We start from the raw sequence: 15,923 nt of genomic DNA, 5'->3' as shown, positions 1-15,923 counted from the left end.
CTTCTAAGTGGAGAAAACCTAGATTTGTGGACAAGTATTTGGACACACTCAAAATATTGAAAATTTTCAAAAATAATTTTTTTAAACATATTTTTTAGGGGATTGGACATGGAACGATAAAAATATATAAATGTATACAAATAATAAATAAATAAATGTTTTTAAAAAGTTTTTTTTTCTATTGTTTTATATATTTCACAAATAAATAACAACCAAAAAAAGTGAATGTAATAAATTATCGGATCACGTTCCACCGCGGAAAAGACATCTTAAAATGCGAACTTAGTTTAATGGAATATTTTACTTCAGGTTCAAAAAGTGCCATTTGTCCACTGTAACAAAAAGAAAAACAGTTTTAAATATTTTTGTATACCATATAAAATTAACTAAGTATTAAGTGCAAATATTTTCATCTAAGAAAATTAACAAGTGCAGCTGTTAAAATGAAAAGATGCTTTTATATTTTTTTAAATAAAAAGTTAGTAATATTAGTACATCTCAAAACCGGTAGACAGAAAAATCTCAGTGAGTGGTTACATACTACTATTACTAACATTTTTATATTTTTTTTTATATAAAAGTAAAAATGACTAACCAAAAAGAAAATGCTTTAAATAATTAATAATATTGAGAATACAAAAAGACTGAAGGAAATTAATTATCCAGGGTGCAGATTCCATATGGAAGTTAACGATTTAACTACGTAGCGTAGATAACTTTAATTTTACTTTTGGCATTATATTTCCAACACTTTCAAACCGCTTGTGGAACTGTATCATCAGGAAGTCAAAGTTACCAACATTTTAAAATATGAATACAGTAAAACCGCAATATAACGGACCTCTATTTAATCAACTTCGGATATAACAGACAAAAATCTGGTAAAGATAAAATAATTAAATAATTTTGAGATTTAATTATTAAAAAAATAAAAAATAAATTCAAAAGTACAAACAGAACTTGATTCCTTTTTCAAATAAGGATTATTGAAAGCAAGTGTGTGGATATTAAACAGCAACAATCACTTCACGAAGAGTGTCCGAAGACAATAAATAGATTTTTTTGTGTTTTGTACTATTTATTTAAATCACATACAGTGTATTTAAATAATAAAATAACAAATCTGTAATTTTTTCCACATTAATTTTTTTTGACGAGCAACTGGGTTTCGTCATTACCCGACATCATCAGACTGGTGGGAGCTAGACAAAATTCTATGTTATATACACAACAAGGCAGGAGTTGAAAACATAACATAGAATTTTGTCTAGCCTCACACCAGTCTGATGATGACGGTTACGACGAAACCCGGTTTGCAGGTCAAATAAAATTCATGTGGAAAAAATAAAAAAATTGTTATTTTGTTCTATAAAATGCAGTACCAACAAAAAATGTCGGTACAAAACTTAAATCAAATAAACTGTATTTAGAAAAAAAGTTTTGTGATTTATTTTAAACCTTTTTTTTTATGGAATACTTTCATCTTTGGCAGACACCCCCCCCTCCCCAAATTAGTCCATTATATCCGGGTTTTACTGTGTCTTTTTTTTTACAAAATTGATGTTAAAGTTACACTTTAAAGTTAAAACACAAATTTAACTGCTTTTCATTTTATTAGATTCAAATGTGCACATGGGCCATAAAAATAAGCCAGAATGTGTATAATTATAACGACCATTATGCTGAAATGACCCATAGTCTAACTTTTAATAAATAGTTAGTAGCTATTATCTAGAATATAATATGTTTGAACATTACTTCTTTTTTTCATATCTCTTCTAAAATTTCTTCACATGTCATAGTTTGAATTTGAGGCAATCGTTGCTTAAAAATATCCATTTATCAACTGTAAACATATAAATTTATGAAATAGAAATGAAAAATGGACTGATATTGATAACACAATTGAATTTTGTAAGTTTTGAGTGAGAACACATCTCTTGAACAACAACAAAAAACAGTGGTACACTGAACTCTCTTTCTCGCACACCTCGCCGATCCTCTATTATGCTTTTTGTGATGAGGTGCAAAACCTTCTATGTACTTCTCTTCTCTAAGCACATACCCCATATAGGATACCTTCCAGACTTTGATATCAGTCAGCAACTGCCTTTCTACTTTTGCTCCTTGGAGCATATTTGCATTCCTGATCATATCGGTCCCTGGAATGAGTGTTTGCTATCACTATTTCAAAATAGTAAAAATTAGAAAAGTGCAAAATAGAGGCCGCTCGTACAGTTTTCGATAAGATGAGAAATATATTCTGTATTGACAGCCTCAATCTGAAGCTTATGCAGAAAATGGTTAGGTGTTATGTCTAGTCAGTACTTCTATACGGAGTTGAATCGTGGACTCAAAGCCAGCACTATGAACCGACTAGAGGCATTCGAAACGTAGCCACATCGTAGAATGCTACGCATTCTATGGACCGATATGGTCAGCAACGCAAATGTGCTCCAAAGAACAAGAGCAACGAGACAGTTGCTTACTGATATCAAGGTCCGGAAGGTGTCCTATCTGGGACATGTGCTGAGAGGAGACAAGTACGAGCTATTGTACCTAATCATAAAAGGCAAAATAGAAGGTCGACGAGGTGTGGGCAGAAGACAGATATCCTGGGATCAGGACCATCGAGGTGCTATTTAGAGCTGCCCAAGACAATAACAATTACTGTCAAGTGATAATCGACATAAGAGGACCTGACATGACACAAACATAAGAAGAAGTGACTACATATAAGCTAAAAAGAGTAATTTACCAATTGGTTCCACAGAGAGAGCAGGTGCGGGAGGGTCACTGGCGTTCAGGAACTCATTAGCAGCGTCGGTGGATATTTTGAAGGGACTGTCCTCAACGGTAACTGTTGCGCTGAAAATAATTTTAACCAGGCGATAAGATTTATTTTTACAAATTATTATACTAGAGATTTTTTATAAATCGCCGCAATGAGCTGAATATTTCAAGAGAATTTTCAAACTGTAAAATCTAAAGGAAGAAGAGAGAGGAATAAGGTAATTTTGATTCAGTTTAAGATTTTTACAGTCAATTTTTGGTATATAAGAATAAAACAACTGAACAGCTTTTGCAATTTTTATTTTATTTGACCCAGCCACTGGGTGGGTGTTCATTATTAACATCATCAGACTAATACATAGAAGGTTAAACAACATTTTATGTTATATACAAAACAAGGTAAGCACGACCATGATTTTACTAAAAAAACTCATGAAACGAATTTAAATTCAATGAATTTAAGTAGTGTATTAAAATAATCTTATAATAACATCTTAACATCTCATTTTAAATACTTTAGAATACAATTCGCAGAGTATTGTGAATTTGTAAAACAAATTGTCAATTATCATGTTGCTAGTTTAAGATATAAAACTTTTCTCTGATATCAAAACCATAAATGAGGTACTAAGGCATGATAATTAATATTTATAAGCATGGTCAGTTTTCGCAGAGTCCTTGCAATATATTTGTGTTTACAATACAATTAAAATAAAAGAGAAATATATATTTACCAATTAATGTTGTCTACTTCCACTTCCTTCAAAATCAAGGATTTCCAATAATCATGAACCTGAAAAAACATTATTTTATTTGTAAAAAAAGTTTTATAGCACAAAAACTATAGGTGTTCAAATTTTTATGCTTGACTGGTTAAAATAAAGAACAAACCTATCAAAGGTATCTTTAAAATATTAAACATTACAAATTTAAACTTTACAAATAGCAAGGAACAAGGAAATAATATCTCACTTCTTTAACAACATTCTTGGCGAAAACTGCATTCTTTGCTTCACCATTGAAGGCGAATTGATTTTCTGGTTTTCCGTCGGGGATCTTGTATATTTTGAACCATTCTACGGAGGCTTTCAATAGTCCGGGGAAATGCTTCTCTACATCGCCAATATCCGACATCTGACTAGCCAGAGGGTCCCGAACATCGATGGCTATGAGTTTCCAGTCGGTTTCACCTACAAAAATGTATATGTATAAAGTTCACATAAGTTTATATTTGGCACATTCTTTATAATTTTTCTTTTTATGTTCCCATTCTTACATTATTTTTAATAACTGATTTTTAACATCATGATGTTAAAAATCAGTTATTAAAATGTTAGACGTGTAGATCAAATATTGATTAGGAATCAAAAAAGGGTTAGTAAATAGAAGTACAGAGTAGTTTCAATATTTATCCGCTTCCGTGGTGTAATAGTTAGCGTGTTTAGCTACCTTGCTGAAGGTCCCGGGTTTGATCCGGGGGGGGGGGTGAAAATAAACATTAGTGATTCACTTTAATATTATAATGGACTGGTCCCTGAAGCGCAGGAGTGATAATTCACCTTGCCTTCATATAAGTAACGATCAAGATAACAATGCGTCAATATGATGATGTGCCCTATGTACCATTGGGTGTGAATAAGGGTTAGAAGAAGCAGAAGAAAAAAATATTCTTTTAATTCTAATCTGCACCCAACGGTGCATATGCCACTGCATCGTATCTACCCTTTGTTACTTGATCTTAAATTACATGAAAGCAAGGTGGGTCCTGCACATCTTCTATAGCAGAATGGTGAATGATACGCAAGTGTATAAAGTGATCGTTTAAGCCAGCGAAATGCCAGGTCATAAACCCTGGAATGGGCAGACTTCCAACTTCTTTTATATTAAAACGATAGGTGTTTCATCTCAAGTTAAGACACCTATAATATAGATTTTCAATTACTGATTCCCTTTGTGGTAATATCTAGCCATTTTTAATTAAAATTTTACTTAGTAAGTACCAATATTTCTTAAAATCTATTGTGACATGGGTTCCGATGTATTCCTGATCATTTTACACTATACGGTTTTTGAAAATGATGCGGAATGCATTGAAGCAAGTGCCACAATAGATATTAACCTGTTAACCAGGCGGGACACATAAATACGTCAAATGTAAACAATATCGGGTACGGGTAGGACACATAAACACATCCTTGAAATATATGTTGCGCCCTGGCACGGGCGGGACGTATATTTTTCCAACAACAAAGGTATTAGTCATCCATACATGTCTCCGCATGAATTTAAGACACAGAGTGATTTAGTATTCGCGTCCGTTACAAGTTGCGAATTGGACAGCGGACCGCCCGGTTAACAGGTTAAGAAATAGTTGTATTTAGCAAAACTTAAATTAAAAATAAAGATTTTTATTGATGAAACTAAACCAGATACTTGAAGCATATCTCCACAGAGTACTTAGATGATATTTTGTTGATATGTATAATGCTCTCTCTCTCTATTTGTATCCGAGTTGTTCCAATATATGTAACCGAGGTGCTAAATCATAGGATGAACCTTTTTTTACTCGGAAATAGAAATGCAGGCAAGTAGCTTATTTGTACAATGCAGTGTGTTTACCTTCATCTATGAGTGCTAATGTACCAAGTATTTTAACTTGCATCACTTCTCCTCTCTTTGCAACTCGGTACCTGATAAGGAAATAATTACTGAATTAATCATACCATACATGTTTAAAATAACGATACTATCTCATAATAATCTCAAAATAAAGATACTATCTTTTTTATTTTAATACTATCATCAATAAGACCACTAATTTAGATAAAGAAATATCAAAATTAAATGAATTTTAAGCAAGTTGCGCAATAAAATGATTAATTTACTATTGATGAAAGAAGATATATTTATTTCTTTCTGAAAATATGCAATGACGCGTTCTCATCGTGTCCCCTAATTGAGCTATACTAAAATAGCAGTGCACAAAAGAGTCCTGGTATTTACCCTAACGTGTGGAAATAAACCATGGAGTCGGCAAAAGAATAATGAAAGTGGACTGAATGGAGTCTAAATCCGATTAGTCAGAGGAATACGCAGCTAAACATTGCGTGTGATAGATGTTCGAATGGTGAAATAAGGAAAGAATGCAAAGCCGATCTGGGCATATCTAAGCTTTATTGATAAAACTAAGACAGGTGTGTTGAGATAGTTCGCACATGGTGAACGAATAAATGAGCAAAGTTTGCGAAATTGTTTTTGCATTCTTTGCTCATTTGTATCTAGGAAAAAAATGTAGTCTGATATAGAAGCAGACGAAAAATAGTCGAAAATTTGGTACGGTCAACTAAACTGGCAGTACACAATGGGGTCCTAGTTCCTACCCTAATGTATGAAAGTGAAGCAAAGAGTTGGCAAAAAAAGGATGAAAGTAGAATAAATGCATTCGAAATGCGATCTCTCAAATAAATGTGCGTCAGAGCGACGTATGATAGATGTTCGAATGGTGATATAAGGAAAGAATGCAAAGCTGAGATGAGTATAATCAATAAAATTAAGACTGTGTTGATGTGGTTAGGGAACGCGAAAAGAATGAATGAAGAAACAATGGTAAAATAAATTTATGTGGCAAATTTGGTTGGCAATAAAAGTAGAAGAAGACTGAGAAAACTTGGTCGATAGGTCACAAGTCGGAATAATCGTCAATATGTACGAAGACATGCATGAATGTAGAAGAGGCGAAGAATGATTGCAAAGACAGAGTGATGTGGTATTGTATTCTCTCTACAGTAAAACTTTGTAATGATTAGTTAGTAATTGTTTAAACAAAAATACAAACCCAATTTCCAGCACATCTATAGGATCGTTATCTCCTTTGCAGTTTGTGTTGGGATCGATGTGTTGCGGGTTCTCCCAAGTCTGCGGAAGAGCTCCGTAGTTCCAGATGTATCCGTGATGAGGAAAGCAATTGGCAACGTATCGCAGCTTGCCTTTTTTTACATCTTGCTTGATCGGATTAAGTGATTCCGCTAAACAAATCTATAACAATTCAAATAATCCTTTCATTAACCGGTTCCAGCGCCTTAACGCGCTCTCCAATTTCGTGCTCGCCAGGCCAGCTATACAAAATGAGCGCATAAACATGCTCTCGTTTGAGCTTGTCGCAAGCCAATATCAAATCCAATTGCAGTATTTTTTAATAAGAATATATAGAAACATCTATTAAGAATAATAATAAAATAAAACCCTTATCCGCACCCCAATGGTGCATAGGGCACTGTGTCATATAAATGCAGTGTTATCTTGATCGTTGATACATGAAGGAAAGGTGATCAGCCCTCCGCTTCAGGTACCAGTCCATGGTAATTTTGAATAAATATTACAGTGAAAAAATCACTTATATTTATTTTACCCCCCTTGGGAATCGAACCCGGGACCTCCAGAACGGTAGCCGAGCGTGCTGACCATTACACTACGAAGGCGGACAATTATTAAGAAGATCAAGAAATACTAAAATACATATTACAATTCACTGATATTATCAAAGTTACAGTCATCTTTCTAAAAGCTTTCACATTTTTGTTAAAAAAAATCACGGCCTGCTAGGGACGGCCATATTATAACCTTCCGGCATTGAAAAGGTTAACCTAGTATTAACACATTTTAATAATAATAAAACCCTTATCCGCACCCCAATGGTGCATAGGGCACTGCTTCATATGAACACTGTTATCTTGATCGTTTACACACGAAGGAAAGGTGATCAGCCCTCCGCTTCAGGTACCAGTCCAGGGTAATCTTGAATAAATATTACAGTGAAAAAATCACTTATATTTATTTGACCCCCCTGGGAATCGAACCCGGGACCTCCAGAACGGTGGCCGAGCGTGCTGACCATTACACTACAGAGGCGGACACATTGCTGCGCTGGCGACGGGTACTAATGTACATATAGTTAAGACCTTAACAAAACGATTAGTATACCGTAGAACAGGGCTACTTGAACTTTGATGTGTTACTTGAGGCCAGTAAAAAAAAAATATTTAGATCTGTATTTGGTCTACAATAATGAATGTATCAACATGATTCATTGTTTCCCTGACAGGTGACAATGAATATAATATTTTCCCTTTCTATCGTAAAATAATCATATAAAAACGTAGCAAAATTCCTTCTTTTCTGCCTTTGAAATGAGGCCGGCACAGAATGTAAAAATACCCTTCCCGTTCTTAACCATCAATCGACCCAACGGGCAGAAATAGCTTTCCCGTCGGAAGTGTGTTAAGATATTAATGACATTTTAAAACATTGTTTGTTAAGTTGATAAAACATATAAATAGTCAATAAATGATTTAATTGTGTTTTATCATCAATAATTGGTTGTCCAAATCCCGACATTATCTGGAAATATTCGAGAAATAATCACTGCGCCCCAAACGTGTAGTCATACGCTATCTGACTTGGTATTTTATGGCCCCACGATTGGTGCAGTACGCACAGAAAGGTTAATTATAATATTTGACATTAAAAATAGATAATTTGTAAGTAAAGTGTTTACAGTATAAGAAACATGTATGGAGATACTATGCTTCTTAAAAAAAATGTAGTTTTATATAATTTTTAAATAGATACTTTTATTAGTGTATTTATTTAATAATTCCTTAATATATTTTGTATTTGAAAACCATTGTTATCTTTGCGGTATGGTAATATAAAACTCTCCTTATCATTCATCGTTCACTTTGTGTAATGCCACTTAAAAATTCTTCTTTACGACTATCGGTTTTGAAAATAACCATTTCCCCATAAGGTAAATACTTGGCACGATCAGATCGATCAGAACCTAAAATCTGGTGGTCAAAAGTCTGCATAATCGGAGGGCATGTATGACTAGATGTATGGACGTGAAGGAGACAACGAGTGTATGTCAGGACAAGTGTGGCATTCCATCCTTTCTGCCTACCCCTGCGGAGAAACGGCATGATGGTAGTAGTAGTAGTAGTAGCCATAAGATCATTTAGTCTATAGTTTACCTGATGAGTGAATGGTTATTCCGAAACCTGCAGTCGTGAAGTACAATTTTAAAGTGGTATTACACAAAGTGAATTATGAAAAATGCTATATGGAAAAAACCCTGAGATGAAGATCGGCAGCAAGATCAAGATATACAAAACTTGTGTCCGACCCATCATTACGTATGGAATCGAAAGTAGAGCAGACACCGCTGCCACAAAAAACGCGCTTAGAGTGTCAGAAATGAAGACTCTGAGAAGCATAACAGGCAAGAGTCTTCGAGATAGATTAAGAAATGCCAAGATCAGGGAAATATGCGAGATCGAAGATGTCGTTAGGTGGGGAAGGCAGCGAAGAAGACAATGGTATGCGCGCATGTGAGGAGAATGGAACCATCCAGACTCCCCCACATTGTACGGCCGACCCCATGGTAGACGACTCCCGGGCAGACCGCCAAAGAGATGGGCCGATAGCTGGGAATCGACGTCGCAGGAGGCTAATCCCTCTTAAAAACAGGCCGCAAGGCCTATAATAAGAAGAAGAAGAAGAATTATGAATGATAAGGAAAGTGTTTAATTCCTAAATAATTATACTAATACAACAACATATAATAACAAAACAGCACATTCAGTAAATTTTCTACACATGTTTTTAGGACTATATCATTTATGTGCAAACAATTTGTCTTATCTTTATAGTTATACAGCTATTAGAAAGCTGCTTAGCTGCATTATTCATATTGAGTATTTAAATTTTACTCGCAATCAACCGTAATTTGATTCCCATTTTTAAACTCAAGGCGCTCAGATTTAATTGAAAATACTGCTGAATTAAAATATATTTATGAATATATAATAACATTTTGAGTGTGTCCAAATACTTGTTCACAAAATCTGGATTATCTCCAATTACAGGAGTGATTTTCATATTATTAATATGAATAATAATATGAAAATCACTCCTGTAATTGGAGATAATCCAGATTTTGTGAACAAGTATTTGGACACACTCAAAATGTTGTAAATAAATTATCTGGTCAAATTATAAGCTTAAATAATAAAAATGAAAATGGTATTTTCTGGCGTTTCTCATGTGTGTGATTATAATCCAGGATTTGGACCTCACATACTAATATAAGAGTTTCTGCTTAGTAAAAAGCTTCTTTACTTCGTAAATGCCCAGACTTCCATATTCTTCTTCATATTTGATGAGATGTCAAAAAATAATATATAATAACAAACTAAGGACGGGAAAGGCATTTCTACCTGTTCAGTTGGTTGATGCATAAGCACGGAAAGGGTATTCTTACCTCTTGTACCGGGTCATTTCAAAATCGGAAAAGAAGGAATTTTTTAATGATTTTATATGAATATTAAGTATCAATCTCTTTGTTAAGGTGTTAAATATATGTACAAAATTATCAAATTCCGACGCCAGCGCTCAGTAGGTGTAAAAAACACCCGTCCTTATTGTGATAATATCGTGGGTATACTGGCAAAAAACCTTAACTTGAAAATATGGAATTTTAACTTATCGATGCAAATTATAAAGATTTCAACGTTCTATAATCTGGAAAAATACACTAAGTAGTTTGTCATATTTATGTGGTTTATATTTTGTCATATTTATATGGTAAATTCAGCTTAAAGCTTAATAGCGAGTATTTTATTCAGATTGTCTGCCTCCGTAGTGTAATGGTCAGCACGCTCGGCTACCATTCTGGAGGTCCCGGGTTCGATTCCCAGGGGAGTTCAAATGAATATTTGTGATTTTCTCACTGTAATATTTATTCAATATTACCCTGGACTGGTTCCTGAAGCTGAGGGCTGATCACCTTTCCTTCATGTGTAAACGATCAAGATAACACTGCGTTATATGACGCAGTGCCCTATGCACCATTGGGGTGCGGATAAGGGTTTTATTATTTTATATTTTATTCAGACAAAGCTTTAAATAACACGGATTTCAGAGTTAACATTATTTGCCACTTTACCCACGATATATAAACACAAATATCTCATTCCATACTTATTTTATATTATTTTTAAGTATGCAATAAATATTCTTCATATAATAATATATTTATATTGGTCTGAAGGTCACGGTCTGCAATGACTAGTACGGAAATATCTGCCGTTATCATATAGATATATTTTTATGACCTATCTTAGAATGTTACAATAATAAATTAGCATTGATAATGTTCTATAAAATGATAAATATTTTATTATATAATGAATATATTACGTAGATATTGAAAACAATTGAGAAAAAAATGTACCTTGATTTTGCTACAGATCACTCAGGCTCAACGGTTTTGGTGCTGAGATTTATTCTCAGATGTAAATTTTAAGATTTTTTTGCAAAACTGGTCCATTTCAAATTTGGTGGACATTTTAAAGGCAAACAAAAAATGCATTGCTATTTTTCAATTTAGTAAAAATTAGTTCAATTTATTTATTTGTGAATATTATTCAGGCCCAATACAAGAAGAATCGCAAATAATTTTTCTTAGAACCCAGGTAACATATCGCTCACTCCTTTCAAGAACGTCATAAATCAAAAATTGTCAATTTTCAGTTGTGCATGTTTTCGGAATGCCCAGAAAATATTTTAACTTAATATTTACCCGCTACAGGGCACAAAATGTTGTTTTTGCATTTTGAAGAAAAAGTATTGTTTAATTATTTTTTTAAATAAACTAAATATTTTTCAAATGGAGAAAAAACCTTCGGGTTTTACCTTAAAAGATCTGTTGCACAGTAAAAAGTTTAATGAGTGGCTTGATATTTATTTTTAATACATTGCGTTATATTTTTAAACTTTAAAAACATTCTCCTGAAAAATCAAGTTTTTTGATTTATGACGTTCTTGAAAGGAATGAGCGATATGACATCATTGATTTTTTTTTTTAAACCGTATTTGTATTGAAAAATCAGTTTTTCTTCGAAATAAATAAATGGTTTTGAAAAGAAAAGAGTTATTAAAAGGAAAAAAGTTTTAAATTTTTTTTTTTTTTTAAATATATATTTTACAAAATAGTGTGAAGAGACGTCCAGCTCTTAGTGCGGCCAAGCGCGTTGTGAATTGAATGCTTGAGATCTCGGGATTAAAAAATCAGAACTTATAAATGCGCCTCCCAGTAGAAACCTCCCAGCTCGACTGCCAAAATACACTAACGACATTGTCAGTATATTGATGGCCGCGCATTTAGCATACTATATCAGAGTCAATATATATATATAGATTCTCAGCATTCTAACAATTAAATGGTGGCAATACTTTTTTTTAAATGACAAAAATTAACCGTTAGAAGATAATTAAATTGGACAAGTTTTCGTGTAAGGAAAGTTATTCAAATTACAAGGTAAACATGAAATAGCCTTATTGTTTGGAAAGGCCGGTCCAGTCGTAATAGGAAGTATGTAGTATAATTGAAATACAATGTTTAATCGGTGATATTACAAGGCCAATAAAATACAGTTATGTATTATAGGAATTATTTACACAGAAAGACATGCAACTGTAGAAATTCAATGAAGTATTCATAAAATAAGATATTTTGAGGCTTTTGTATTATAAAATTTTTGTTTTAACCGATGTGTTTATTTTTTATAATCAGTACTTATATAGAAGAAAGAGGGTTTTTACAATAAGAATAGGATAATTATGAATTGAATAAATTAATCACAAAAAATAAGATTATAAAATGTTTAGTACTTATCATTCTATAAAATAAAAATAATAAAAATTAACACCTAGAGTACACAGAAAAAAAGTGGCTTTTAACAAATCAAAAGAGTCAATAGGAGACAAAATAAGTTATAAAAAGTTTAATACTTTAATGTTTGGGAGCATTTATATTGAAAACATTAAAGAACAAAACATTTTAGTTAAAAAAAGGTTTATAAAGTCCGTATTTAAAAAAAATAAATTATGAGCAAATCAAATATAAGATAAAAAAAATATCTAAGGAAAGTAAGACAATATAATGTGCAGTAATAGTAGTGAAAAATTGTTATGCAATAAAAAAATATATCTCATAATTTTTTTAAGTATTTCGAGTATTAGTAGGACGTACTTTTTTTATCAATCATTCGTTTGTATGATTAAAACAATGATTATTATAATGCACTTATTGTCCATATTCTGTAAACATATATATTTTTTTATTGGTTGAAAGGTATTGCCTCTTAGTATAAAGACCGCCAATATTCACATAACTGTACAAGAATTTAAATAAAAAATAAAAAAATCATAATTTAAACTTGGTAAAAAAAATATAGTTGTTTTTTTTTTTAAATTTAAAAATGCACTTCCACCAAGAAATATCAGTACAAAGCTTAAAACATTTTTGAAGATTTCTTAAGAAATATCAGTACAAAGCTTAAAACATTTTTGAAGATTTCTTTTTCTACACACACACGCAAAGGCGCATAGGGCACAAGTCTGGAGTGATAAGTGTGATGAGTGACTGCTTCCTAAATGTAATTGAGATGATTAAAAAACAATACCAACCTCCATCTTAGCATTGGTCCAACGAGGAACTTCAACCACCATATTGAGGATACTATTAGCTGCGTCAGAATACAGTGGAATGTCATGAAGTGGCGAAATGGGGCCATTGTTATCTTCTGCAATTATCAAAATCCAACAGTCATAATCAGATCCTAATAAACATTGTCCAAAACCATGTTCTAGTACCGGAATACTCGCATCCCATACCAGAAATATTTCCGAGTGAATATAATGTCGGAAAATTTCTAAAAATCGGAAATTTTCTTTTGGACTTCTCAATGTTTTAAAATGAATTGTAACATTATTTTTCAATTTTGAAAAAAAAGTTTGTTATTCTTCGCTACATTGAATTTTGGTTCAGTAGATTTTATATGGAAGTTTTCTGGGGACCAATTGCAGATTCATTGTACTGGAAATCTCGTTAATTCGGTATTCGCTACAAAGAGATTTGACCTGTAGTCAGACCATCTTTTCTGGGGTCTTCCGACGCCTCTTTTGCTATCCCAAGGTCTTCATCGTAAAATTTTTGGGGTCCATCTTGATAAAGCATAACAGTAATTTGGTATTACCTCAGGGGTGTGCATTCCATATAGGCAGAAAAGCAGTGCCAATCCTAACTTACCCGCGTGACATATAAAAACGTAACCAGTACCTACCCCACCTTACTAAGTAGTACCTAGCTTACCTTACTACCTACCTATACTGCCTACCCTAATTAATTCTCTGTGCACGCCACTGAATTACCTACCTACATCCCTCACATGTACTTATTACTCTAGCTAGCTGAATAATTAATTGGGAAGTATTTTTCAAATAAAATTAAGATAGAAATGTTTTTATACAAGGAAATCAACCCACCATATTTTTTGTTATTTTAGTATATTTTTTTTAACATTATTTTTTATGCAGAATCACGTGGAATGTATATACTTTGTGAATGAGGAGTTTATTACAAATGAATGAATAATTTACAACATTTTGAGTGTGTCCAAATACTTGTTCACAAATCTGGATTATTTCCATTTAGGAATTATTTTTTACATTTTTGACATCTCAACATAGATGAAGAAGAATATGGAAGTAGGGATCATCAATCATGAGTAGAATTGGTGAATGTTGCATGTGTGCTAAGTGATCACTTAACCAGCCTATAAACTACAGTATTATAGTAAATACTCAGACTTTCATATTCTTCTTTATCTATGTTGAGATGTCAAAAATATGAATGAATAATCCCTGTTTTGTTCAGATAACTAATTTACCATTCTATAAAAACATTTTGAGGGACTAGTGCAAATAAGTGTAACGGGTATGCAACCCTGAGTGCCCTAGCAATTCTTTCTCCACTTCCCTTCCCATAGAGTAGAAATGACCGTTTATGTCATCTGTATCCCATCAAATATATAAAATTCCCATGTCCAAATAATTTTATAGAATGAAATGAGGAAATAGAAGAACAAAATGAACACCACCAAGAATTGTCATCAAGAAATATCAATATATTTTTAATTGAAGAGAAAAAAAAACTTTTAATCTCTAAATAACATATTTAAATTTGTGTCAATACTGTATTCATTCAGCATTCTCTACTTTTAACCTTTATCAAATTAAATATTCTATAAATAGTATTGAAGTATGTATTTTTGAGTGGGTAGGATATTAAAAGATGAGGAAAGTACTTTTTAAATTTTATAATCGTTTTATTAAACTGTTACGTTACAATAATTTAAAATTCGACGTGAAACTGTTACAATAATTTAAAATTCGACGTGATTTGTGATAAGGTCAAGATCATGAAACCGGAATTCATTTTTGTGCAATATGCTTGAGTTGCGTATTGATGTATGAAATCAGGTTAACACGAATGAATAAAATATTTTACGTAAACAGTATTAGATGACAGATCGTTAGAAATGTCGACAAAAAAGAAATTGCATAAATATTATGACGAATAAAAAGTTTATAACGGAACTAGGAATCTTACAGTGTAGGGGGTTTAATTGAATAGTTTTTGGAATCTAGTATCGCATTGACAGCTGTCAGAAGAAATGTAAACATTAAATAAATAATTGTTTAATCGTCATCACATTATAAACGTGTATTTTTAAATCGTTCACATGGCATGCGGCAAACACGCATCGCAAATATGAATTTCTGACGGTTAAAGGTTATGTTTTAACTGATAGAGATATTACTCACTGAAAAATATCCTGTAATTGGTAGATTCTGGGGCGCCCCTTTCGACGATTGTATACATTGTACTAGATTTACGTTTACTACAAAAATCGAATTTGAAAATTCGCTCTCGTAGAGCCGCACAACCGGTCGCGTTAGCTAACTTTCTCGCAAATGAAAGAGGTGAGCGGGCAAATCGAGCTAGATTCATTTCTATACAAATTCGAATGTCGCTATATCGCGCTTTGCGCTTGCGCATGACCAATGTTGCTAGCAGATAGTAGTATTGCCAGTCTATGAAATAAAAAGTGGATTTTTTTCAATCTACAAATAGGCAAGTATCTACTTAAATGAATAATCAACAAAACGTTTTTAACCTTTCCGGTCCGGAGGAAAAAAAAAATAATCCGTAGGTTCCGAAGGGGGTA

At 32.7% G+C, this 15,923-nt stretch overlaps 1 protein-coding gene across 2 annotated transcripts; it reads right to left on the bottom strand.

The window, feature by feature from the left end:
* Positions 1 to 158: 158 nt before the first annotated feature.
* Nurf-38 (Inorganic pyrophosphatase Nurf-38) lies at positions 159 to 15,672 on the bottom strand. 2 transcript variants are annotated; one of them, XM_088261942.1, is made up of 9 exons: positions 15,520 to 15,672; positions 13,321 to 13,436; positions 6,629 to 6,828; positions 5,413 to 5,483; positions 3,766 to 3,983; positions 3,528 to 3,586; positions 2,759 to 2,868; positions 1,759 to 1,846; positions 159 to 332 (listed from the first exon to the last, which is right to left on the bottom strand). In XM_088261942.1, exons 1-8 carry the CDS (start codon positions 15,575 to 15,577, stop codon positions 1,797 to 1,799), a joined length of 882 nt encoding a protein of 293 aa, XP_088118068.1. In that variant the 5' UTR covers positions 15,578 to 15,672; the 3' UTR covers positions 159 to 332; positions 1,759 to 1,796. The 2 variants fall into 2 exon arrangements, with proteins under 2 accessions (XP_088118068.1, XP_088118069.1); XM_088261943.1 differs by lacking the exon at positions 1,759 to 1,846.
* Positions 15,673 to 15,923: the final 251 nt, after the last annotated feature.

Source organism: Brachycentrus maculatus, unplaced genomic scaffold, assembly GCF_059751285.1.
Source record: "Brachycentrus maculatus isolate JH-2025_06_01 unplaced genomic scaffold, ASM5975128v1 h1tg000169l, whole genome shotgun sequence".
In the NCBI taxonomy this organism is placed as follows: Eukaryota; Metazoa; Arthropoda; class Insecta; order Trichoptera; family Brachycentridae; genus Brachycentrus; species Brachycentrus maculatus.
Note: the sequence above shows the minus strand (reverse complement) of the source record. Positions and strands in the feature narration are given on the sequence as shown.

Bases quoted from the DNA above. Each gene is read 5' to 3' on its own strand.
- Nurf-38 (XM_088261942.1), bottom strand. From the start codon at position 15,577: ATGTATACAATCGTCGAAAGGGGCGCCCCAGAATCTACCAATTACAGG. The intron at 13,437-15,519 runs GTGAGTAATATC...TGATAATTGCAG, and splicing joins CAATTACAGGATATTTTTCA to AAGATAACAATGGCCCCATT. The intron at 1,847-2,758 runs GTAAATTACTCT...ATATGTTTACAG, and splicing joins TCTCTCTGTGGAACCAATTG to TTGATAAATGGATATTTTTA.